General features: G+C 39.7%; 1 protein-coding gene across 2 annotated transcripts; it reads left to right on the plus strand.

The window, feature by feature from the left end:
- Positions 1 to 518: 518 nt before the first annotated feature.
- TSNAX (translin associated factor X) lies at positions 519 to 24,370 on the plus strand. 2 transcript variants are annotated; one of them, XM_030236185.2, is made up of 6 exons: positions 519 to 607; positions 2,388 to 2,495; positions 4,555 to 4,669; positions 6,302 to 6,432; positions 20,836 to 20,963; positions 22,571 to 24,370. In XM_030236185.2, the coding sequence occupies exons 1-6, from the start codon at positions 592 to 594 to the stop codon at positions 22,943 to 22,945; spliced, it is 873 nt and encodes a 290-aa protein (XP_030092045.1). In that variant the 5' UTR covers positions 519 to 591; the 3' UTR covers positions 22,946 to 24,370. The 2 variants fall into 2 exon arrangements, with proteins under 2 accessions (XP_030092045.1, XP_009091094.1); XM_009092846.4 differs by lacking the exon at positions 519 to 607 and adding an exon at positions 731 to 1,625.
- Positions 24,371 to 24,762: the final 392 nt, after the last annotated feature.

The following is a 24,762-nucleotide window of genomic DNA, read 5'->3' on the forward strand; positions in this document are numbered from 1 at the left end:
TGCCGGGGAGGAAAGGGGCAGTAAGGAATCAGTCTGGGAGTGAGGAGAAGGCGACATGAGAGCCGCTTTGTGCGGGTCTGGGCTGCGGAATGTCGCTGGATTTCTGCGGGTCCAAGCCGAGGACCACCGTTGCCCCGGTGGCGGGACACGGCAGCCACCAGCGGGACATCGGGCACACGACCCCAGAGCTCCCAGCTTCACTCCGACTGCGCCGCAGCCCCGCCCGGCACTACATGTCCCGTCATGCCGCGGGCGCTGAGGCCCCACGACGGGGTCGCACACTAGCTGCCCACAGAGTCGCCTTCTCGGAGGCACGGTCCAGCCTCAGCGTTGCCCCGATGTCGCGGGCAGCAACGTCCGAATCACGCTCCGCGCCGCCACTCCCCCCCCACCGCTTATCCCGCTCCGCGGGCGGCGGGCCGGGCTCCTGCCGCTTGTGCGGCTTTTCGCCGTCAGGCACCCGTGGGGCGCCCCTCCATGGCGCCGGCAGGGCAGGGCAGGGCGGGGGCGGCGGGCGGCGCGGCGGGGTCCTGGCGGCGCGCGGGGAAGCTGCGGGTTGCCGGGGGGACGCGGCGCGGCGGCAGCTCCGTGATGAGCGGCAAGGAAGGTGATGTCCCCTTCCCACCCCACCCCACCCCACCCTCAGGAGACCGAGGCGTGAGGAGCTGGAGCCGGCAGAAGCAGGGGGAGGCCCCGCGGCTCGAAGGGGACGGGGGTGCGGGGCCTCTGCCGTGCCCAGCGGCGCCCTACGAGTGTGCCTTGAAACTCGCAGTGCGAGAGCCGCTCCTTCACGGGTGTCACCGGCCTTTCCTTCGTGGGTGCCCGGCCTTCCCGCTGGGGCTGTGCGGATGCGCCAGAGAACCTGGCTGTAGGGGTCTGTGTCCCTGGGGGTGGAAAAGCAGATGCCACAGAGGGAAGCTGAGTGTGAAGCCTGTAAAGCATTTGTTCAGTATAGTGTGTGTGTGTATATATATGTGTGTGTGTGTGTATAAAATGTTATGTATATAGCATAATATATATGTGAAATACATACTTTTCACAGCTTGCTCTGCCACCTGTGTGTTAGTTTAGCCCTGGCAGTCACAGAATCAGAGTCACAGAACGAGTCAGGCTGGAAGGAACCACACGGGGTCATCTGGTCCAACCTCCCTGCTCAGGCAGGGTCATCCTAGAGCACGTGGCACAGGGTTGTGCCCAGATGGTTCTTGAACATCTCCAGTGAGGGAGAATCCACAACCTCTCATGACAGTCTGCTCCAGTGCTCGGTCACCTGCACAGTGAAGTTCTCCCTCATAGTCAGGAAGAATGGAACTTCCTCTGCATTGGTTTCTGCGTGCTGGCTCTTGTTCTATTGCCTGGCACCACTGAGAATCACACGGACCTCCCTTCACACCTCTTTCAGGGGTGCATTTAATGTTTTATACTGCTATAGGAAAAACAAAACCCTGAACTCATGTCCAACAGAAAAGAAGAAAATTATTTTCAGTTTCCTCTTTAAGAAAGTAGCTACGCCCACTTCTTGTTTTGGTTTGGGATAATAAACAATCAAGCGGAAATATTTTAAAATCCAGTGTTCCCTTGGTTCTTCTTTTAAGGAAATTGAGAGGACTCCACGTATTCAAAAGGTATGCCTGTATTCAAGTTTGCCAAATTTTTTGCTCTGGAAAGGAGGAACAGTGTCCAGCTGTTACCAGAAGGAAGGAGACAGAGGAATGGTTGAGAAATGGGTGACACGATGAGTTAGTCTAAGGTGAAGGAAGGACGAAAGGAAGAAGCAATATAAGGTGTAAATTGGAAGTAAAATGTAGTCCAAAAGAGATGAGTTCTGGGTGTGGGTTTGAAAAGGAGGGTTAAGGAAGAGGCACACGAAGCAGCTGAAGTGAGCAGCTACATTCAGAGAAGAAACTGGTTAATGGGCAGAGTGTAAGGGCCTAAGAAGCTACACTGCAGGAGCTAAACCTATATAGCTGAATAGGGGTAGTCTGCTTAAATTGTGCCTTGCCTTACTTCTTCTTTGCATTACTGAAGACCCCCGACATAAATCACTGATTTCCATGCAAACATTCATCTATAGCAAGAAACCATAAAAGGGTGTGAAGACCCAAAGACCTGACAAAAAAAAGGCTTAGGTTCCTGCCATGCTCATCCATTGAAATGGATTTTTTTTCCCTAATTTTCACTAGCGATGTGGTAGAAGTAACATGATAATGTGAAGCTGGCATCGGTTGATAATAAGGTTCATCCAGTTACCTTATTCTGTCCTGTGGAATATGATTGCTGTCAGGAATGCTCTGAAGACAGCACTCTCGTGCTCCTTATGCTCTGGCAAAACTATTTTTCAATTTTTTTTTTTTTTTTTTTTTTTTTTTTTTTTTGCTATTTAATAGGATCAGGTGGGTTCAGAAAACGAAAACATGATCATTTTCCACATGGTCAAAGGAGAGAAGAAAAAGAGAATGTTAATCCACCTTCAGCTTTGATGTCGTCTTTTAAATGTAAGTAAGCATTTGGAAAACCAGATTTTAAAAATGTAGTGTAGAAATTTGTAGGAAGTTATTAGTGAAATAAACCAGTTTCTCCAAGGGAGAAACTCTAAACTAATTTGACTCATACTCCATACCTTTAGAGCTTAGTGTTCTGCATTTTGTGCAGTGAAGTCCTCGGAGTGGGATTTTGCAGACCTCTGCCTGGTTCATGACTTGCTACTGTTTCCATCCCACCTGCTGTTCCCCCTGCCCTACTCACTTGTGCTAAACATGATGCTGAGCAAATTGCACAAGTATTCAGCCAGGCAAAAGGTGATCAGGCTCTTTGGTGACAGAAAACTGTAGGATCTGCAGAAGTCTAATACAAAATCTGAGCCACAGGGGCAACAGGAGGAGATGGTGATCTTTGGGAAACCGAGGAGGCTCTGACCTTGGCTGTGATTCACATGATTCACAAATTACTAAACTACTGAAATGTAAATCTGGATGCATTGTTTCAAGAATTGGGAGTTGTTTATACCTGCACTTTAAAAAAAAAGGCTTCAACTAACTAATATTGACCTTCATGTAGTCACTTTATTCACTTTGAATGCCTTTTAAATATTAACATATATTTGAAGTTGTTTAAAAAGGCAGGTGTAAACTTCCCTTCAGCCAAATTGTTTTTATAGGATTTTTCATCAAACCAGATTTAAACTCCAGTAAATTTAAATTTCTCATTAGACAACCCCTAACAAAACAAAGCTGACCTTCAGAAATGAGAAGCCTTGACTGAAGAAGGAAGGAGATTTGAGATGGGAAACAGATTAATTCTTGTAAAATTTTCCCCATGTCACATACTTTTTATGAAGCTAAGAAGGGTAAAATATGAGCTGCTTTAGATGGTTAATGTGTACTTCAATGTCATACAACTTCCTGGCTATTTTAAAAATGGGTGTTTATATTTTTCTGTGTAAATCAGCTTGGCAGATGATTAACCATGACCCCTGAACTTTGCCTAGAGAAGCTGTGGCAGCCCCATCTCTGGAAGTGTTCAAGGCCGGGTTGGAGGGGGCTTTGAACAACCTGATCTAGTGGAAAGTGTCCTTTTGGACTAGATGATCTCTAAGGCTTCTCTCAACCAATCCACTCTATCATTTATATTGAGTATTGTATATACACTTTTGAATTGAGTAGAGCAGCTGTACTTTCAACTTTAATTTTTCACTGTTATGAATATCAGTTTGTCAAAAGTTGCTACTGCTTCCACTTCAAAACAGTTTCCCTCCCTTCTCATGAGATCCATTCATCCATGTTTGGTTAATTTCAGACAGAATTTAAGGGACATGGTTTCTTCGAAGTTTTTCAAAGATCCACTCTTTGTAAACATTTATCATGTTTGACTGTCAAAACCAGATACGCTTCCTCTCTTCTCTGTATTTGTTGTAGTTAGAGAGAACTAATATCAGCAAGTCAGAAATCTTATTTTAAACAATTGATCTCACTTTTCTTTAGTACTTCTAGTCCTTAGAGATATTAAAATACTCAGCTTTTGGCCAAGTCTAGCTGGGATGTGAAATGCAACCTTCCTTATGATTAAATGGTGCGTTTTGAACAGTATATGTGCCTTAGCCAGATGCTTTTTATTTGATTGGTTTAAGCACTGATGAATCTTATTAACAAATGATTGTAGGGTTTTATTTTTTGATTTGTCTTGCTGAATTGGGGTGAAATTTTCAGTCTGCTTCCAGAACAACAGTATTGTGGAATAGATTTTATTAGCAAAACCAAATATTTTACCTTAAAAGTTGTATAGGCTGCTTTAAGGCATCATCAGGATTGATATCTCCTTAACTTGGCTTATTAAACAAAGGTAGTATTAATGATGAATTTTGCAGCTGTGGCAGGTGACAGGCAGTGATGCTGTCTGCAGCTGTGCCCCATGCAGGGACAGCCCACCTTGGAGAAAGGTGCCCAGGGGCAAGGCTGGTGGGGTCTGTAAGGAGTTAGTGCAGCACAGGTGCTCTTCTCTTCCCCTGCACTGTGTTTGTGTGACAGTTGAGTTCTCCTGTAACGATTGACTCTGCAGCATTCCAGCTGGAGCTTGACACCAGGCACGATAAATACGAGCGGCTCGTGAAGCTCAGTCGGGATATAACGATCGAAAGCAAAAGAACAATATTTCTGCTCCACAGGTTCACCAGGTGAGTCACGGCGAGAGTGAAAATGTTCATAGAAACCTACAGTCTGCTTGCAGTGTTGTCTGTGAGTAACAGCTGCAATGTTCTGTTGAGAGGAATTTAATTACCTTCCCATAAACATCCTTTCAAGTGGATGTGAGCTAATGAATGCACAGTCCAGTTAGAGAATTAAAAGATGCTGGTACAGGTTTCTGAGTTGGTTTTATTGGTTTATTAAACCAGTGTGAAGCAGTAGAGTGAGGAGCAGATGAGAGCCTTCCAGCTTTCGGCAAGCTGTGAGAGAGGAGTTACGCACCCTTCCTTCAGGTTACTTGCCTGGGCAGTTCTGTCACCATTTTGGTTGTTGCACCACCACCCGAGGTCAAAAATGCAAATAGGAGGTGATCTGGGATCTGTTTATGTAAATACTACAGCTGGATAGGCTTCTGCGTGAAGTTTTGAGCTTCCATATGTTTTGTGTTCTCATAAGCCTTCAAGCAATCTTTGGAAGCCAGAGACAAACTAGAAGGCCAACAGGAAAATTTGAAGCTTTGCATAGCCTGCTGCATGAAGTGTTTGCTGTACATGACAAACACTGGTCTTGCATGTTACAACAGCTCTCCCTGTTACTTTTCTTTGTAATTTCATTTATCTTAATTTGCATTTTGTTACCTATCAATATATTTATGTTGAAGTAGTAACTATTTATAGTTGCAGTTATGAATGGAGAGTATGAAGTTGCCTATTCTTTAACTTGGTTTTCTTCTGCAGAGAGGTACTGCGATAGTTCCAGTAATCTCTACAGCCTTGACTGTAAATAACTACTCCCACTGCAGGGGCTAGGTAGCTGGGAACTTGTGGAGGAAGGAACAACAAAGAACTCCTCATTCCTCTGAATTTAGATTCCTGTTTTATAAGGCATTCCTGGTTTTGTGAGAGTAGAAATTTTCCATGCTGTATTTTGTATTTCCTTCTTCATTGCTTTTCACAATTATTGTGGCTTTAATTTCAGTAAATTTTACTGTTTGCTTTTAAATGTCTTCTCCAGACCAATTAATCAGTAGTTCCTTAAAGAGACTGTAAACTAATATACCATGTGGATTATTTGGGCTCAAGGGAGGAGAAAGTTTAAAGGAAATTAGATAAACTAAACTTTAAATGCCAAGTATATGTTGTGGTTGTGAATCAGATATTTCAGTTGTTCCTGAACAGCCCAATCCATAACTACTTCCTTAAAAAAAAAAAAAAATGTTGAAGTACATAATATATTGTATTTTGCAATACTGTCAAGTATTGCAAAATATTAATTTTTTTTTAAGAAGTTGAAGGACTTCTGTAAATACTGTTAGATTCCTGGAATGTTTTTTGAAGCCTTTGTATGTGTTTCTTACTTAAACAATAATAATGACTGTAGTCTGGAATAAGCATCATGCTACCAGAACCCTGACTGGTTGATTATTTTCTTGGTAAGAATCTACAGAATTTCAGAACCTGCAATAGCTATCTGTGAAAGTTAAACTGTTTCTCATTCTAGTATCAGTTTTGCTTTTTCTTGAAGCCAGTAAAAATGTATTGATTAGTGAAAGAAAAAGTGTAATGTTTTTTAACAGTTTATTCATGCTGGAAACTGCTCATTCAGTTTCTGTATGATTGCAGTGCTCCCAATGGGGAAGAAATACTAAGTGAATCTGAAGTCAAGCTAAATGCTGTCCGACAGAAGATCAAGCAGGTTGCACAAGAACTGATTGGAGAAGACATGTATCAGTTCCACAGAGCTATATCTCCAGGTAAATAATTTTAAATTAGGAAAGGTGTGCAGTTGTCAACTAAGCTTATTTTCTCTTTATGTAGCAATACTTTCTCTTCATACTGCAGGTCTGAATTTGTTAAATTTCTGTGATTATAAATCAGGACTTAGGTTAATCTTTGTTACTAGCAAAGTTAGCTCTGGTATTAGAGAAGCTATTGTCCTACAGTTTCATTGGAGTTTGAAGGAAGATGTAAATGGGAGTCTACAACTGGAACAATTTGGGCCCTGCCCTAAGGTGAAGTTGGGAGTATTTCTCACAAATGTACTGGCTGAGAGGAATACGTAGTGCACTCGTTTGCCCTGCCTGAAGGATTACGATTTCTAAGAGGAGAGTGGAGCAACTGTCTTGTGAAATTATCCATTTTGAGTGATAAAGTGATTTCAAGGTGATAAAGTTAATGAATTTAAATCCTTAGTTTAGAATTTTCTTTCTTCTAGGTTCAAAATGTGCTTCTACCTCTCTTTTACAAGCATTAAACTAGTTTGAGTGTTTCAGTCACATCTTTTTCTGCTCCCCTCTGTAAAAAGCAGTCTTTGCTAACATTCTTGAGATATTAAATCCCAGTTCGTTCATGACTCTTGCTGCCAAACCATATTTCTTTGCTGACTCCTTGCTGGCAATCTGAATATTACCTAAAATTGGTATGCCTTGGTTGTGGCAACACATGAGTAAAATATGTAACTTCTTTCCATAGTATAAAAGTGTCTTGTGTTTATCAATTTCATTTTAAACAATTTGGAATTGTGTATATCTTTCCTTGTTTGGGCGAAATTTCAGCTGATGAGAGCTGAAGATTTGCCCTGAATTATTTAATTGTTTAAAAATGTCCATAAGATTGGTTTGATTACCCAGCAGCAAATACGTGTCTGTAATTTACAAGACAAAGAATGGTTAAGATAACCTGTACTCATGTCTTAAACTAACTTTGCTGTAAGAGTGACACAGGTCTTGAGTCTCAGTTTAGCAATTTGGAACAGGAAGGAGCCCGCCCTGATAGTCTTCAATAGCTCTGATTAATTCCACAGTCCTGTTACCTGTGATGCATTGGGTTGCTCAAATTAGATGTAAATAGTTTTTCTTAGTGCCATTTAATCTGTATGTGTCTTGCTGCTATTTAGAGCCAAGTACTGTAGTGACACAATGAAAAGTGATAATTCAAAATGCTGACACTACAGATGAACTTAAACTGTGAACAGTAGTATTCAAAGTGTATTATGAGTATCTTAACACATTAAAAATGTCTTTTGATTTTCATTTTAAGTACTGCTTATAAAAGCTGAGAATCCTTGCAATTCAGTTTGTTTTTTTTTTTTGAAAGCTTGATTGTGACCTGTAAAATTTGTTTGAATAACCCCTGAAGTTTGTAGTCCTGTGTGAGTCATATAATGCTGTATATAGAACAGCAGTGTTTGAGCTCTGCTGCCTCATGGATCTTTGTGAGACTGCATGGTGCAAGCCATCAGCCATGCCATGTGAGTCAGATTGTCACAGGGTAACCACTTACTCTGCATCAGCTGCCTCACCTGACTCTGTTTTGTTTGATATGTGTCTTTGTGGCAGAAAAATGAAAGAGGCTTACCTGCCTCTAGTTCTACTGAGGAGCAGTAGGCCTGGAATTAGATTCACTCATCTCACACATGAGAGAGTATACCTACATGGCAGACATGTGGAAAGTTACTGCACAATAACTTCTGTCTATACCCATGTTCTTACAAAACAAGTAAGCAAACCTGATGCTAGTTTTCTATATCCAGATTCTCTCCTCTAAGTAAAAAAAAAAAAACTGTTTTTGTCTCTTTAAAGAAAATATTTTCAGAAATTAAAGGTTAAATTTCTTTTTACGTGAAAGATACCTAAACTTAAGCTAGCCATAGCAATCTGGAAATAAAGAAGTTAATGAAAAAAAAGTACTGTTCAGCTTTGCTTTGTGTATTTGGTAAATACACACTGTCAGCTACACTGATTTTCTTGCATAATTTATTTCTGACTTGCATAAAGGTACTCATTAATACCAGAAAAGACCTGAATAAACTGTTTAGAAAACAACTGCAAGTTTCTGTCAGGAATAATTCAGAATTTTAAATAGTTTTTTCTGGTGTTGTAAATCTCAGCCTCTTAAAATGACTAAGATGTATTTGTCCATTGGGATGAGTTACTCTAGGGGAGGTTAGTAGTAGAAGTAGTTAGCAGAGGAAGTTAGAGACCTGATGCATGTGTATGATGACTCAATGCCTCCACAGCTGCAAACTTTTAGAACAGAATAGGCAAATTCAGATGGAAAGAACTACAGTGATCATCCAGTGGCACTGCCTGACCACTTCAGGGCTGACCAAAAGTCAAAAAAAGTTGTGAAGAGCATTGTCCAAATGCTTCCTCTAAACACTGACAGCCCTGGGGCATCAACCACCTCTCTGAGAAGCCTGTTCCTGTGTTTGACCACCTTTTCAAAAGAAATACTCCTGCTTAGAGCCATTCCCGCATATCCTGTCACTGGATGGCACAGGAGACCAGCACTACCTTCTCCACTTCCTCTCCTCAGGAACCTCAGGAAGTTGCACTTCAGCCTTGTCCTTTCCAAACTACACAAGCCCCAAATCCTTAGCTGCTCCTTATAGGACATTCCTTCCAACAATTTCACCAGCTTTGTTGCCATCCTCTGGATGCCTTCAGGGACCTTCACATCCTTTTTAAATAGTGACGCACAGAACTGCACACAGTTGAATGTATGGTAGCACATCCTTAATGCTTACATGGGACTTGGGGTGAGATTGTCATAGAATTAAAGAATTTTCTTACTACAGTCTTAAGAAAACTTATGAGAATGAATCTTACTGACCCCTCAAGGTAAAAAGAAAGGAAGGCAAGAAGGTATTAGTGTGCTAAATAAGGGAGAGAAGAAGTAGATTCTGCTCTCTATCTTTCCAGCAGCCAGGTGTGGAATCTCTCAAATACCTGAACTTTGCAGTTTTTTTGAACAGAACTAAAGGGTAGAAATACACCGTCCCCCAATGCATTTCTGAAGTTAGAACTGGAAATACCTGTACTTTTACTTTTTCCCTCTCTTCAGGTGAGGTAAATGGTGAGTCTGTGCACTCCAATCAGTTGTATAATAGTTGGCCCTACGATCTTCCTGTTGTTTCTGTAATTAGGTATTTGTGTCTCCTTAAGGAGACTGTTTATAAAATCCAACTGAAATAAGTTGCCTTCATTCTATTTTGGTACATCATCCACATGATCTGCCTAACGTTCTAGCTCTCCTACATATGCTCCTCTGCAAGGAAAGTTTGTGCCAGCTGTTGCCCATAGTGCATGTTTAGTAAAGCAGTGTTAGAATGTACCTGTGTGTCACTGGGAAGACAGGGATTGCTTTGAGGTGTTATGTAAATGAGCTTGTGTGCATGACAAGTATAAAATGCTGACTTTCAACCAGACCCTTACTCTTACCTTCGTTAAATCCTCTGCTCTCCAGTTAGTCATTGGGATGGCAAAAAGGGAATATGCAGGCTTCAAGACGTAGATCTTGATTGTGCTGAAGCTGGCATCAGGGAGGTGTCAGAGATGTGAAGATGCTTGATGTCAGGATTATGAAGCTGAGATAGAAAACCTAGAAGCAGGAAGAATGAAGGGACAGTTAGATGAAGAGCAGCTGGGAGAGAGAATGCTTTATTCCACCTGCCAACCACTGTTTATGAAGAACTGTAATTAGGAGGTGAAAAGTGATAACAGTTAAGAATGTTGCATTTAGTTTTGGTTTTAAGTCTAGTGTTCTTTAATTGTTGCTTTGCTTTTTTTTGGTGGAAAAAGCTTGCATGTCTTTTTGAAAATAAAAGCAACTAAGAAAAGTGCTAGGTCTTTGTCTTTATATATTTCCTAGGGCTGTAAGTCTTGACCTTCCTTTAACCTAGTTTTCAACTCTGATTTTGTATTTTGAAGAAATTCTGGAGAACTAGTTAAAAAGCTTTTTATGAACAAAAGCATTGCCATGAAACTGGTTTTTTCTTCCAAAAAGAATAAAGAAATGCTTATGTCCCATATCTCAAAAGCAACATGTCTAATTAACCTCAAACTTCCTAAAAATATTCTCCTTTGTCTTGAAACCAAACATGAAACATCCTCCTGTTCCCCACCCTACCTCTCACCGAAGGAGTAAAAGGGTTCAAAATTTAGCTTATAATGGAAACCACTGTAGTAGCCTTAACTGGGGAATCATGATTGTCTGCATAATAAAGCTGCCTAATACATATTTTATTCAGTATAATAACTGTTAGCCTATAAATAGAAGAATGCTATGAGTATTATGCTTGGGAATATTGTTTGCCACTTGTAATTGTTAAATGCTTTTTTTGGGGTTACTCCAAGCAGTTGTTCTTTTGACTCGAAGATAAAACAATTCTGGCAGAGCACTAAAGGAGTTTTGTGCTTTCCCTCATTAAGAATAGTGCTAATGGCACGCAGGACGTTTCCCCAAAGGACACTTGCATGAGCTCAAACACTGAGTATAGCACTAATTGAACAACAACAAAAACTGATGACTGTTTTCTACACGTTTCTTAACAGTACAGATTGTCCCAGGGGATGATTAAACAAGCAAACAAAGAGATACTGAAATAATGAAGTCTTTTTTTAATGCAGAGCTCTTCATTTGTTATGTTAGAATGTTCTGCTTTGTTGATATTTTTAAAGCTTTACTATTTGTAATATAGAATTCCTGCTCCTTTGGCCCACTTTACAGTGTATACCTTATATATCCTGTGAGGAAACATGTACTCTTTCTTTCTTTAAAATTGTTGAGAGACACTATGCAAGAAGAGGACTGAGAAAGATTGTATGGATTTATGAAAGGAAGGAAGAAAATTTTCAGGATTTTTTATTTGTATATACATACGTGTTTAAGTATTTTATATATATATTTAATTCTCAGCTGCTGAGGGAAATATCAACAGTATACAGAAAAGATCTGTATGGAACTTCATGACAAGAAAGAAGTGCTCTGCAACTTGTGTAGGGTCCCACACTTTCGTTACACCAACCCCATGCAGTGCTGCAGGTTAGGGGGAGAACAACTGGAGAACTGCCTGCTGGAAAAGGACCTGGGGTTTCTGGTCTACAGCAGCTGAACATGATCCTCCAGTACATGCCCAAGTGACCAAGAAAGCCAGTGGCATCCTGGCCTCTATTACCAACAGTGTGGCCAGCAGGACCAGAGCAGTGATTGTCCCCCTGTATTCAGCACTGGCTGCACCTCAAGTTCTGTGTCCAGTTTTAGACCCATCACTAGAAAGACACTGAGGTTCTGCAACGTGTCCAGAGAAGGGCAATGGAACAAGTGAAGGGTTTGGAGCACAGATCTGCTGAGGAGTGGCTGATGGAGCTGGAGATTTAGCCCAGAGGAGACTCAGGAAGGACCTCATTGCACTTTACAGCTGCCTGAAAGGAGAGTGTAACCAGGTGGGGGTGCTCTCTTCTCCAATGTAACAAGAAATAGGATATGATGAAATATATCCTATTTCATATACAATATAAATCTCTAGGGGAGATTTATATTGTATATGAATAAAAATTTATTCGTGGGAAGGGTTGACAAGCATTGGAACAGGCTGCCCAGGAGAGTGATGGAGGCACCATCCCTGGAGGTATTTTAAAGACATGTAGATGTGGCGCTTAGAGACATGGTTTAGTGGTGGACTTGGCAGTGTTGAGTTAGTGGTTGGATTCAGTTGATCCTAAAAGTCTTTTCCAACCTGAAAAATTCTGTGATTCTATGCTAGGATGTATATAATTATTCAAAGCATGTTCTGAATCTTCTCTGCATAAATGTAAAACTTGTGTACTGCAGAGGGAAAATTAAGGACTGCTCGATAAGTTGGCACTGTGTGGGATTGAATGGAGTACCTTTTCAACATGACTTTGTTAAATGAAATCTCTAGCTATTTGAGGACTTTACTCAGTTTTTTACCCCTTAAGATGAAATATTGAATGGGGAGCCTGTAATTCTTCTGGATTTCCTTAAGTGGGGTGATGATGGTAGATGCAAGTGGAGCACTGTTGGCTGACCTTTGCTGTGTGCCTGTGCTTGCAGCAGTGGCGAATGGAGTGCTGTGCACAGGGAAGCTCATTAGCTGTTTATCATGTCTGCACTTGCTCTCAATAGGATTAGATGATGGGGCTGTAAAATGTCAGCACCTTGTCAAAACTATTGCTCTGCTTCTGCTGATGATGATGCAGGAAATTCTGTGTAAAAGTTCAGCATTGACGCAGTCTAACACATAATTTATCTTGTGCAGGCACTGTTTGTATTCTGAGAGATTGGTATAATGGAGCTTATTTCTGTCTCCTGCCTTATGCCATTTAGAGTCACTTCAGGCATGTAAGATACTGCAACAAACTGCACTGCTCGATTGGACCAGGCCAGTTAAATCTGTGTGGATGAAAAGGGAATACTTCAGTTGCACTAGAATGCCACTTTCTAACTGCAGTATGTTGGACCACCAGGCAGGATGCTGTAAGAAATGCTGTGGAGATGAGTGGAGTCTGTCCAAACAGGCCAGCTTTAGATTACTGATGATTTAAGTAACAACATTTTTTGGGTATTGTATGAAGGATTTTAATTAGAATGCAAACTAAAGGAACTATCTGTGTAATGATTTCTGTGTTTACTTGGCTTGTTTTAGGTTTTTTTTCCCTTAGCTTTTTAACTCAAAATATGGAAATAACATGCTCAGATTGTTCTACTTTGTAAACACACATGTATTTCTGAAATAATATCAAGGTACACACTATCAAAGATATAATATTAATGTACTGTTCTGCACATCAGGAACAGTATAAGTGAAAAACCTGTTTTGTTTTTTTTTTTCTTGAGAAAACTTAAAAACTGTAATTAAAATAGATGGCATATTTAATTTTAGGTTGGTAAGAGAAAGGAAAAGCTTTGTACTGCAGGAAGAAGGTATCACAAATTGTAAATGGCTCACCCAGGATGAGACCTAAATACACCTAAAACTTGAAAGGAAAGCTGACCATGAAGGAAGCAATCAGGTTTATGCAAGATGGTGGGAAAACACAGTAACACAGGAACAGGATGTGACTGAAGAATTAATCTCTTGCTGTTGTAGGTGAGGGGTAAAAATGCCAGAAATGGAAACAAAGTTTCCTGATTATACTGGAGATTTAACAGAATTTGCAGTGAATAAGCTTATGGTTATCAGATACAATTTTGTTAATTTCTTTCTTTCTGTTTTGTTATTTTCTGTGTTTCTCTGACTCATATGCCCACTTGGTCATACTGGTTTGGTTTTTTTTTTTCATTCTGCAAGTTGCCTATTTGAAATTTGATACCTTCAGTTTGTTGCATTTTGCTGCCCTTTTATTATTTTTGGTTCGTTCCTTTTTCCTAAGTTCTTCTAAGGAAAAGGAAAAAACACCGACTGCAAAGCCTCTCACTTTGTATTTTCTGCTGCAAGTTTTGTATGTCCATACACAAAAATTAAAACAAACCTGCACACGTGAATGCAAATTCTGACATGAACAAACTAGGCATGCACTATGTGAGAATTGATTATCAGCTCATCCCTGAATGAGATGTAGATTCAGCAGGAGCCGTTCAGAGCAGCAGAAGTCCATAAGAGAAGCTATGTAGAGTCTTTTAAAGATGCATGCCGTGGGTCAGCATGATCACAAAGATTGTCCTTTCCTGCTTGTCCCTTCAGACCTAAAGTCCTGCTGTACTATTATGACAAACACTGCAGTTACTCACATGACAGCCTGAAATTAGTGACGCTGTTTGTCTTTTAATTCAGTTTCATAGCTGGGAAATGGAGGAGACCTTGTTCTCTGGCTCAGGATTTTTTTTCAACCCTGCAGTTATTGACATTAGTGATTCACAGACCAGATCTCTCCAGCCTTTGCAGGAACAAAGCGCAGCTGGAACATAAGAGAAGTTAAAAAAAATCTGTGAATCTTTTTTGTTTGTTTATTTAAAATCACACAGGAGAATGTGTCATAGAGGAATTCCATTCCAAGAAGCAATGGGGGATAGCACATCTTGGTTCGGTTTTTGTTTTACAGTCACATGGGGAGAAGTAGAGGTTGGCAAGTGGTGAAGTACCTTTGTGCCATCCCACAGATCTGTGTTTATGTGGACAAATGGCCACTATTGGTTCTTCTGATGTGCTTGTGAGTTGAATCTGTTGCATGGAAACAACATCACCTCAAGAAGAACTTTCACTGTGTTTTGAACTGCAAAAGCTGTGTTGTGTTAGGTGCTCTTTCTTCTTTGATCATTGAACATCCTGGCTGAGTCAGAGCTTCCTTTCTTTGGTATCTTGAACACTTGCCCTCAAGGCTGCCAGGAATATAAAATTTGCTGTCTGACTGAATGACTTTTAAAACTCTGTATTAATTATGAAGGCAATTGGGGGTAGTCAAAGAGGTCAGGAAGATTACTTGTCACAGGAATAGTTTTTTTAAGAACTCATGTAAAACATTGGGTGCCCTTCATAATTACTACATTTGGGGCTTGTGAGTTGGAATAAAACCCCAAACTTCAGAACAAAAACCTTGATTACAAAAGTAAGCATGGTACATCCCTTAGGTCTACAAGTAGATGCAAAATAAAAGTTTGTGAATTTCTCACCCACAACTATTCATCTGCAAAAAGGCCTATCGTTTGTCATATGTCCATGTGTTTTTAATAACAGTAAAGAAAAAAAGGCTTGATTCCCTGCTCTCTGCAATGAGAGATTAAAATATTGTTTGCAGTTCTTTGAAGAGTTTTTGTACCTGTTTGGAGAAATAATTTAACTCTCACAGTCACCTGTCTGATAGGGAACTTATATTTGTTTCTGGGGTTTTTGGGAAAACTGACTAATCTTGGTATTGCCTTTTCCCCTGAAATGGTATTACCTTTTCCCCTGAAGTGTGTATTCAACTTTAAACAAAGTGCAAACAATATTAACACTTCAGTATCTACAATACATCGCTTCAACACATGCAGCTAGAAGAGATGTGGATGTGTCAAGTAGCAGTTGACTAATGAACAAAGCATTCAGGGCTTTGCAGAAGAAATTTACATTATTTTAATTATTGATATAATAATGAACATACTCAGCTCTTGAGTTATTAGTGAGTGAATAGAAACATGTGTTTTTCCAAATCTGTAAGCTCATACAGACTTTTGTTCTAGTACTTTTATTTGTATTTATTAGTTAGTACTGTTTTATAAAATCCATCCCTGACTGGAATTACTCTTTTAAGCCATTTTCACAACAGGATGTCCAGAGCATTCCTGTCTGTGAGCAGAGCTGGCTTTATCCTCTTTCAGTGTGTGTTATAAAATTAACCTCTGACTTCATGCTCACAATCAACAAAATGCTTTGATTGTTTCGTAGCCTCAGTTTAAGTTGATTTACTAAATTTTTACCCCTTCTGCCAAGAAAAAGATGTCTGAATCTTAGGAGTCATTGTCAAGTATGCAGAGAACTTGAAAGGAGTAGATTAAGGTGTGAATTACCAGTTTCATCTAAATAGGACAGTGGCTTTAGTTTTTGTATTAATACTTCTAAATTTATTGTATATACTTGTTTCAATTGATGGTTACTTGTTTGCTTATTTCACTCGTTTTCCCATTTATTAATCCACATGCTTCTAGAAACAAGTTCTTTAAGTTTAGCATGCTCCCCATATTCTGTGTAATTATTTCTCTGTTTGGGATTTCCACAAGAATATAACTTTTTTTCCCCCTGGATTATGGCAGGGATTTCTATGTTTTGGTGGTGGGTATTTTTTTTGATGTTGCTTTCTTTGTTTTTTCAGGGGAGGAGAAAGAAGGGAAGTTTTTTTCTGGGTTTGTTTGGGTTTTTTTAATGGCAGTGTAGCTTGCCAGCCTAAACATGAGGATAAGATAGAGTCTTGTTGGTGCTGTTTTGGTTTTGTAATGAATCAGCAAGTGGGTAGTTTCACATGACTCGCCCTGTAAATAATGTACCCCACCCTTCATGCAGTGATCCTGGAAGAAGCTTGCTGGGTGTATCTTCCTACCATCTTTCTAGTGGCTGCTCTTGGCCTGTGATTCCTGCTGCATGGCTTAGGGGAGGAGCTGGGTGAGAGAGCACAGGCTTGTGTCTGTCTGCTTGTGTCCACACCATCAGCACAGGCTCCTCTCTAAACAAAAAGATAGAAACAGGACAGAGGATGAAAGAAAATGAGTTTGGGAAGAAACAGGAAGAGAAGCAGCTTATTTGAGAAGATGGCAGGTGGCACTGGCATTGCTAACCTTAACAACCAAGAAGCATGAAATCCTTTTGAACCTGTTTTGTAACTGTTGAACCGAGATTTAAAGGAGGAAATGAAGTAAATGAAATTTTAGAAGGAAACTTTCACCTCTTATTTGATCTGTCATTCTGGGTGGAAGCTTCCATGCATGCATGGATGCATGCATATCTCAAGTGGAATTAGATTCTGTTTACCCTAATATGACTCCTGCAATTAAGTATTTTCAATTATTTACTCATTCTTTAGATAGAACTAGCTTTTCCTCTGTCTTATGCATTTATTTGACTCTTGGATTGAGTGCTCCAATTACTTTTTTAAAAATTATTTTTTCATCTAAGAAACCTAATTTCTTTCTAAGTTTCTTAGGGTAACTTCTTTTTCTTATTTTTCAGATCTTGCATATGTAGTTAAGGAAAAAGGTCTTGAATATCAGTTGGCAAGAGGTGCTAAAATTTTCAGGCAGAAAAATCTATATTTGTAGACACAAACTCAGAAGATATCTCAATGTAACTCTGTAGTTCTTGTACACAAAATAAATTTTTTAAAACATAGAAGGGAGCTGCTATACTGGGTCACTGTCACTTGTCTAGTATAAGCTATTTCTATAGAAAAAATGTAAGAAAATATCAAAATACTTAAGCAATTAATTTTTTACCATGCATCTGTAATTTTAAGAGGTGCTAGTAAAAATAATACAGTGTTTTTAATTGGTATTTTTGTCCATGTACAACAAAAAAACCCAAACCCATAAAAGGCAGTCTTAAAAACTATTCTATTACTGGCAGCTCAATCCATAAATAAGCTAATTTTGGAATAAATCCAAAACAAGAGCATAAGGGGAAAGGTATTGTTGGATGGTGTAGTGAAATGGGATGGGGTTTTTCACCTTGGGAATTATTTGCTGAAAATAGCGGATGTCCTACCATTAAGCTAAAACATAACATGTTTAAACATCCTTCTACCTGCACATGGAAATACCTTGTTTCAAGGTCTTGGCTCATTGAAATACCATTTTGTAGCTACTTCTGGAAGAAGGACTTGTTAAAAAAAAGAAGTAAAATACTAATGTTTTTTGCAAAATAGTAATGAACAGGATTTGTTAGCAGTCTGTTTGTGATGGTAACTTTAATTGAGTTCTGTGAGGCTTTCTAAACAGTGGGAGATAGATTCCCTAATTGTGAGAAGGTGACAGTAAATGGCAACCAGACGGTGTGCAACATTCACATGGCGGTGTTAAACCAAAGGAGCCCAAGGCTGGAACATTCATTTCAGCTAGTGTGGCATGGCAGGAGGAAGCAAAGATCTATGTGTGTACGTACGTATAAATATGCCCATAGAGATAAAAGAGCAGAGGAGCTGCTCCACTTATAATGGAGAAGGACAAAAAGTGTGTGAAGCAGTAAAGTGGAGTGAGTTGAAAGTGGGAGATCTGACTGATCAAGAAGACTGTTTACAAAAAAGTCTGAGGGCTGATTTGATCTCTCTGAGAGCTGTGGAAAATGCCAAGTTGATTCTTCATATATGATAGTCTTCTCCATAGATAGCAGAAGGAGATTCTCACAGATGTTGTCATGATGAGTGCTGCTGTATCTGGTAGCTTACAGCTTATCCTCAGAAAAAGCCAAAATTTCGTAATAGGTTACTGGTCCTGTTACATCAGAAGGTAAGTCAGGGATAGAGTGAGTGATGAAATCTACCTTTCTGCAGCCTGTGAAGTTATTTATCTTAAAAGATCCTGAGTAGCTTTTATCTAGTGCTTTTCTATTGCTTGTGCCCAGAATGCTTTACCTGAATTCTGTTGATTAAATTTTGGTGTTTAATTGGCCTTGCCAGCTCTGTGTTTGTGTTCTGGTTTGTGAACAGCAGTTTTGAGTGTGAGTTTGGTTGCTGCATATTTATTCTGCTTTTCCCAGTGCTGCTGTAGAGTACCGTAAAGGAATTGCCATTCTGAATTGCTTTTGCTCAAATACATATTTAAAAGAAAACAAAATGCAGGTCACTTATCATACTTCTGTAGTAGTAACTTGGAAAGCCTCCTACCCCTTGAGTTTTTTGGGGTATTTCCACACTCATCTGTTATTCAAATCTATGCTCTCTTCTTTTTGATTTAGACTATTTCTTTGATCCAGGTGAAGTCTAAATTTGCTTCTTCCTGCATACTTCCATAAGCTGAAGTCCTGGCACTGTACAGGTCAGTTGAGAATATTAAGATTATTCTAATGGAAACAGGCTTCTACTTCTGGTACCCTTGGTTACATCCTCATTTTCTCACTGACAAAACTATTGTCTGATCCTGGCCCTCTTGCAGCAAGATACCTGCTAGTGTCTCTTGAAGTGAAGTCATCCCCTTAAAATGGCTCAGAATAGCTCTGCTAGAACCTCCTCTGTCATGTGGCCTTTCCTTTAATGTCCTCTTTGGGCATTCTCCATGGGTCAGATATACACAGGCATCGACTTTGTCTCTACAACTTTTTTTAGCTTAGTACTGCCTTACCTGTTTGTTCCAGCCTTTTTTTCCACCAACAGTGCCAGCTTCAGCTTTCTGCTTAGGAACTTTTCTCACATGCTTCCCCCAAATCTGCTCTCTGCACATAAACTGACAACCTGTGAAATCTCTGTCTGAGCATTCAAACTTTTTTTTTAGATCCCACCTTTGTTGTAACATGTCACTGTTGAGTCAGAGATTATACATAATCAGATCAGAAGGTAAAGTGGCAAAAGCCTCATTTAGTTCATTCTCTCTTCTTTTATAGCTCAGTTCACTACAGGTGGACCTGATTGGTCATTTATTCAGTACATTTCACATGATTGGCTAATTAAAAAGACACCGATTTAGGTCTTGTTAAACAATCCTATGAGAAAAAACAGTAAAACAGATTAGAAAAACACCAACTGCAGGTTGTTTTAATATTTGGCTATCATTGTTTATCTCCAGCTCCCTAAAGCTTCCAAGGCCAATTCTGGGAAAACTTATCTAGCTTTCTCTTTCTCCAGGCTGTCACATCCACATTAATGCATAATAAAACCACCATCTGCTAAGTAGGTAGTGAGAGAGAATTGTGGCAGTAGATGGCATACAAATCTAGTACAAGCTGCATTTGTTATCCCATCTTTTATTCTCTTGTCAACACACTAACTCCTGTTGTCCCTCTGCATTTCTTAATTTTAGAGTGTAAGTTCTTTTGGACAGAACAGTTATTAATGTATTAATAGAATCACAGAACAGTTAGGGTTGGAAGGGACCTCTAGAGATGACCTAGTCCAACCCTTCTGCCAAAGGAGGATCAGCTGTTGGTCTTCTTATTGGACATCACAGTCCTGTCTGGTTTGTTTATTTGCTTATTTTTGTATTTATTTGGTCTGGAGTGATTTGTAACAACAGATGCTTTGCTTTGAATGTGAATTTCACCAAACCTGTGTATTTTAAGGAGCCTGATTCTCACAAAATAGAGAAGTGGGAAGCTCAGTTTTAAACGAGTATTTACTACTAGTCCTCCTGGGTAGGGTTGCTCTCGATCTGTTCTTCCCCCAGCCTGTGCTGATACTGGGGATCCCCTGACCCAGGTGCAGCATCTTGCACTTGGTTATGTTAAACTGCATGGGATTCCCATGGACCCAACTTCTCAAGCTTGTCCTAGTCCCTCTGGCTGGCAACGCATCCTTCGGGCGCATCAACTGCACCACTCAGCTCAGTGTCATCTGCAAATTTGCTGAGGGTGTGTTTGATCCCACTCTCTGTGACACTGATGCAGTAAACTGTACTGGTCCGAGTATGAGCCCTTGGGAATATTGTGGGGAGCTGATCTTCAGTATGTTTCTGAGAATACCATGATGCTTTATATTGAAATTACAGAAGGTTCTGCATGAAAGATGCAGATGGAGTAAAAACTTGAACATGTTGGTCTGTGTGCTTGGTCTGACTTTCATACTTCAGAAACGTGCTATGTTGGATTATGTTTCAATGTTATTTCTGAATTATGTTAATTTTCACTTTTTGCTGGTAACATTCAAATAGTCTCACTTAAAAGATTTCTTAAAAACTAAATAATTGTGAGCATGGATCATTGCTGGAAAGTTTGAAGCATAAGCTTGTTTCTGTTTTTGCAGGACTTCAAGAATATGTTGAGGCAGTTTCGTTTCAGTATTTTATCAAAACACGATCTTTGATCAGTGTTGAAGAGATCAACAAACAACTAATATTTACAGCAGAAGACAGAGAAGAAACAACAAACATGGTAAAAGTTTTTCTTTTCTCAATTGACAAACATCTTTCTGGGATGGAAATGCAATGAGAAGGCTTTGTCACATTTTTGGCATCTGATTAAATAAGGCCAGTTAGTGGCATGGGATTAGATAGACGTGTGGGCTTTGACTCACAAAAACATGCCTTTTATTCTGATAAGTAGTAAACTAAATCTGTGGGATGCAAGTTTATAAATTTCACATCCTTTTCATTCAGAGCAAACTGAACGCTTTCTGATATGGCAAAAGATCCAGGACAGTGAAATGCTAGCTAACAAATGTAGCAGAGGGATTTTTCCTGCCTGGGGCTGTCTCCAAGACCTTCTGGTGCATAGTGATATTGCAGAACATCATTTGTTGGGGAACACAAACAAATCCAAGGCAGAATGAACTCCAAGACTGAAATCTTATTGCTGGTATTGAACTAGTCACTGGAGGCACTGTATTTGCCTTGTGCATATGCCTTAACTGCATCATTTGTAACTCTTCTGGAGCTGATTCCTTTCAGAGGACAAACTGGTATCCCATCATACCTTAGCCCTAATGCTGTATCTGCTGTTTCTTGACTTGCTTGTACTCCTAGCCTGCCCTAAATGGCTCATAGGGACAAACTGCTGTCACCAAACACAGTAAACTGGGTGCAGTTTGATTGTTGACAGAGGACAACAGTGATTTGGTAGCCATCTACAGAAGTGCACAAGCAGTTGAGGTGCAGTGTACAGTAATGCTGCTTTACATGAATTCCTGAGTTTGCTTCTGCTGAGGAGATTCTGCTGTAAAGCACTTCTCATTCTTTCTTTATTCTCTTGGTTAGATATTTGCAGAGAAGCCTGATTTTTAGCTTAAATTAATTTGTTTTTACCAGAGGTTCCAACTAGGAAGTTGTTAACCCTAGCGTGCATGCCTCTGACCAGATCTGTCAATTTGGGTAGATAGCATATTATGGGAACAAGCGAACAGAAAGAAACCTGCATTGTCTCCCATGTTACCAATATGCTGGCAATAAAAAGTATTGGAAACTTCAGATATTGGAGCAAACTTGTAACTTTGTAATGGGTTTGCTTCATGAAGATTTTTGTTTGTTATTTTAATAAGCTCAGTTGATATAAAACAGATCTGAGAATACTGTGGCTACTTGTAGAGAATATATTTTGAAATTCAAGACACCATTATGAAATTATATTATTTGTTTTCATAATGCAGACTATTTTTGACTGATTTGCTAACTTTGGACTGACTATTTAGGAAAAAAATCTTATCAGGCTAAGATCTGTCAGATGAAAGAAAAACCCCAAACAACTGCAAATAAACGTTGCTGCAAAGATGTGATAATACTGTTTGCAAATTGAGATGGTAGAGTTAGGGTATATTTATCATACTTGCTAGAATGAAAATGACATCTCAAGTAGAAATTATCTTTTTATATGCTGGAAGGAGATTAGTACTTCTGAAATGAGTCCATGTGGAAGTGTCATGCAATTTAATTTTCCAGAATGTTTTAAATTTCCAGTTATATTAGATGAGTTAGCATGTAGTTGAACCATTACAGATGGCTTTCTCACACTTTTCTGTGCTGGACTTTCTTCCAATTTGTCTCCAGACCTCCAATTCCCATGACAAACAGCCGCATACATGGAGCCTGAAGGTAACCCCTGTGGATTACCTGCTGGGAGTGGCTGATCTGACGGGAGAGCTGATGCGGCTGTGCATCAGCAGCGTTGGGAACGGGGACATAGACACGCCCTTCGAACTGAGCCAGTTCCTGCGCCAGATTTACGATGGGTTCACCTTCATTGGCAACACCGGACCTTACGAAGTCTCAAAGAAGCTCTACACCTTGAAACAGAGTCTGGCAAAAGTAGAGAATGCCTGCTACACGTTAAAAGTACGGGGATCCGAAATCCCAAAGCACATGTTGGCTGATGTGTTCTCCACCAAAACGGAATTGATTGACCAAGAGGAGGGGCTTCCTTAAAATCGGGAAGCTCTTGCTACTCAGGAGAGAAGAGGACATAGAGAAAGCTCTCTAGTTGTCTTTTGTGGGGTTTTGACCCTTCTCAAAGCTTTTTAGGTAGAGACATTTTTAGTTTTATCTATGAGAAGGCTGTTTGCAGTGGTAATTTGTAACCAAAAATACTTTTTATGATGTGCAAGAGAGGAAATGTTTGACTTTGGCTTCTTGGTATGGAATTTCCTGTATTGGTCCATTGTATCTTCTTTCAGAATTACTAAAATTTCCACTGCACTCTACTCCAGTGACTGTCATTTGTATGACTCACCTCAGACTGTTGTTGGTACAAGTTTTCATCAAGCACAGCAGTGGAAAAAAAATTAGGTGCTCTTATTTAGCATTATCCGTAGGTTTCTGCTGACGCATTTTTTGAGTATTTGGGTTCTTTACTCATGTCACACCTACAACAATGCACCTGTGCATAAGCTCACCCCTTGACTTGAGACTGGGGTGGTCTCAACAGTGCCATGTAATTCAAGTTTTCTCTGATTAGTGCTTTAAACTATGAAACTAAGTCAACTTTTTGCCAGTTGATAATGAAGCTAAATGCACCAGGTAAACGCTACCGTCGCCTGTTATTTTGGGTCTCTGTTAAAACTGAGCTCTGTTTGAGCTAACACTGGTACTTCACAGTTTTGAGATGAGCTAGGAAATCCACAGCAAATAATTATGGGATGTATTGTTCTACATTTTTTGTAATAAAGTTTAGTGCAGAATCTGACATATTTTTGTTTGCAGACAAAAGAAGTTGTCATACAAAGTATGTAATTTGGTGTTTGGATAAGCAGTTTTTGGCCAGAACAAATGTGTTGCAGTGCTGGAAGTCTGTTCTCCATTGTTTGTGCTGCCCTGAGGACCTCCAGTGGGATTGAACTGGTATAAGTGGAAAAGGGCTAGCCAAGCTTTAAATACATGTTAGCAGGAACTATATCATGTGCACGTTCCTGTGGAAAGGAAATTGCAAACAGAAGTAAGGCAGGCATTCTGGCTTCCACATTTATCTTTGAGGGGGGTATGTCACTGTTGGCAAAAAATCAGGGCTTTATGCTGGTGTCTGAAGTTATGAAAGTCTGATAATGTACATAATGCTAAAGGAAAACAGATAAAACAACATGATCTCTAGACTCCAGGAAATAGGCCTCCCAACTGCAATTGAAAATACTGCATGTTTTTTATTTCCACTTCCATATGCTGTGATACTGCCAATACTTTTCCCATGAGCATGTTCTGAGTAGCTGGAATCATCTGATATATGGATAGGAATGGGTAAATACATTTCTGTCAAATATTTCCATTGTTTCCACATAAAGTAGTATGGGGTGGATTAAACAAGAAGTGGTATTTTTCCTATTGTTTAATACTATTTTTTAAAATAAATTCTGAAAAGTAGTCACTGTCTCTATGTTGGTCCTTTTGCCTGTCAGTCCAAGTGGTAAATTACGATGCAAGTTTCCCACCATGAAGGACTTCACTTGGAAGTTTTGATCCATTCCTATATTCATACTTCCATGGGCACTTTCTAATGCTGAATGTTTTTCTTCTCCCTTAACTTTATTCTGTGGTGTCTGAAAACTAGTTAGTATAGAAACTTCATGTGAATCTTTTGAATGAAAAAAAATGCAAAGGATTCAGATGACAAAGCAAGTATATCCCTGGAACAAATCTGCAACAATTCCCATGTTTCTACATCTCACCTTTGTTTTCTGCTTTTTTTTTTTTTTTTTTCCTGATGAGAGGAGGGGAAAGAAAGGAGGCTTGTTGCTAAAAAGGAATAGTTTTGG

This window comes from Serinus canaria, chromosome 3, assembly GCF_022539315.1.
Source record: "Serinus canaria isolate serCan28SL12 chromosome 3, serCan2020, whole genome shotgun sequence".
NCBI classification, from domain to species: Eukaryota; Metazoa; Chordata; class Aves; order Passeriformes; family Fringillidae; genus Serinus; species Serinus canaria.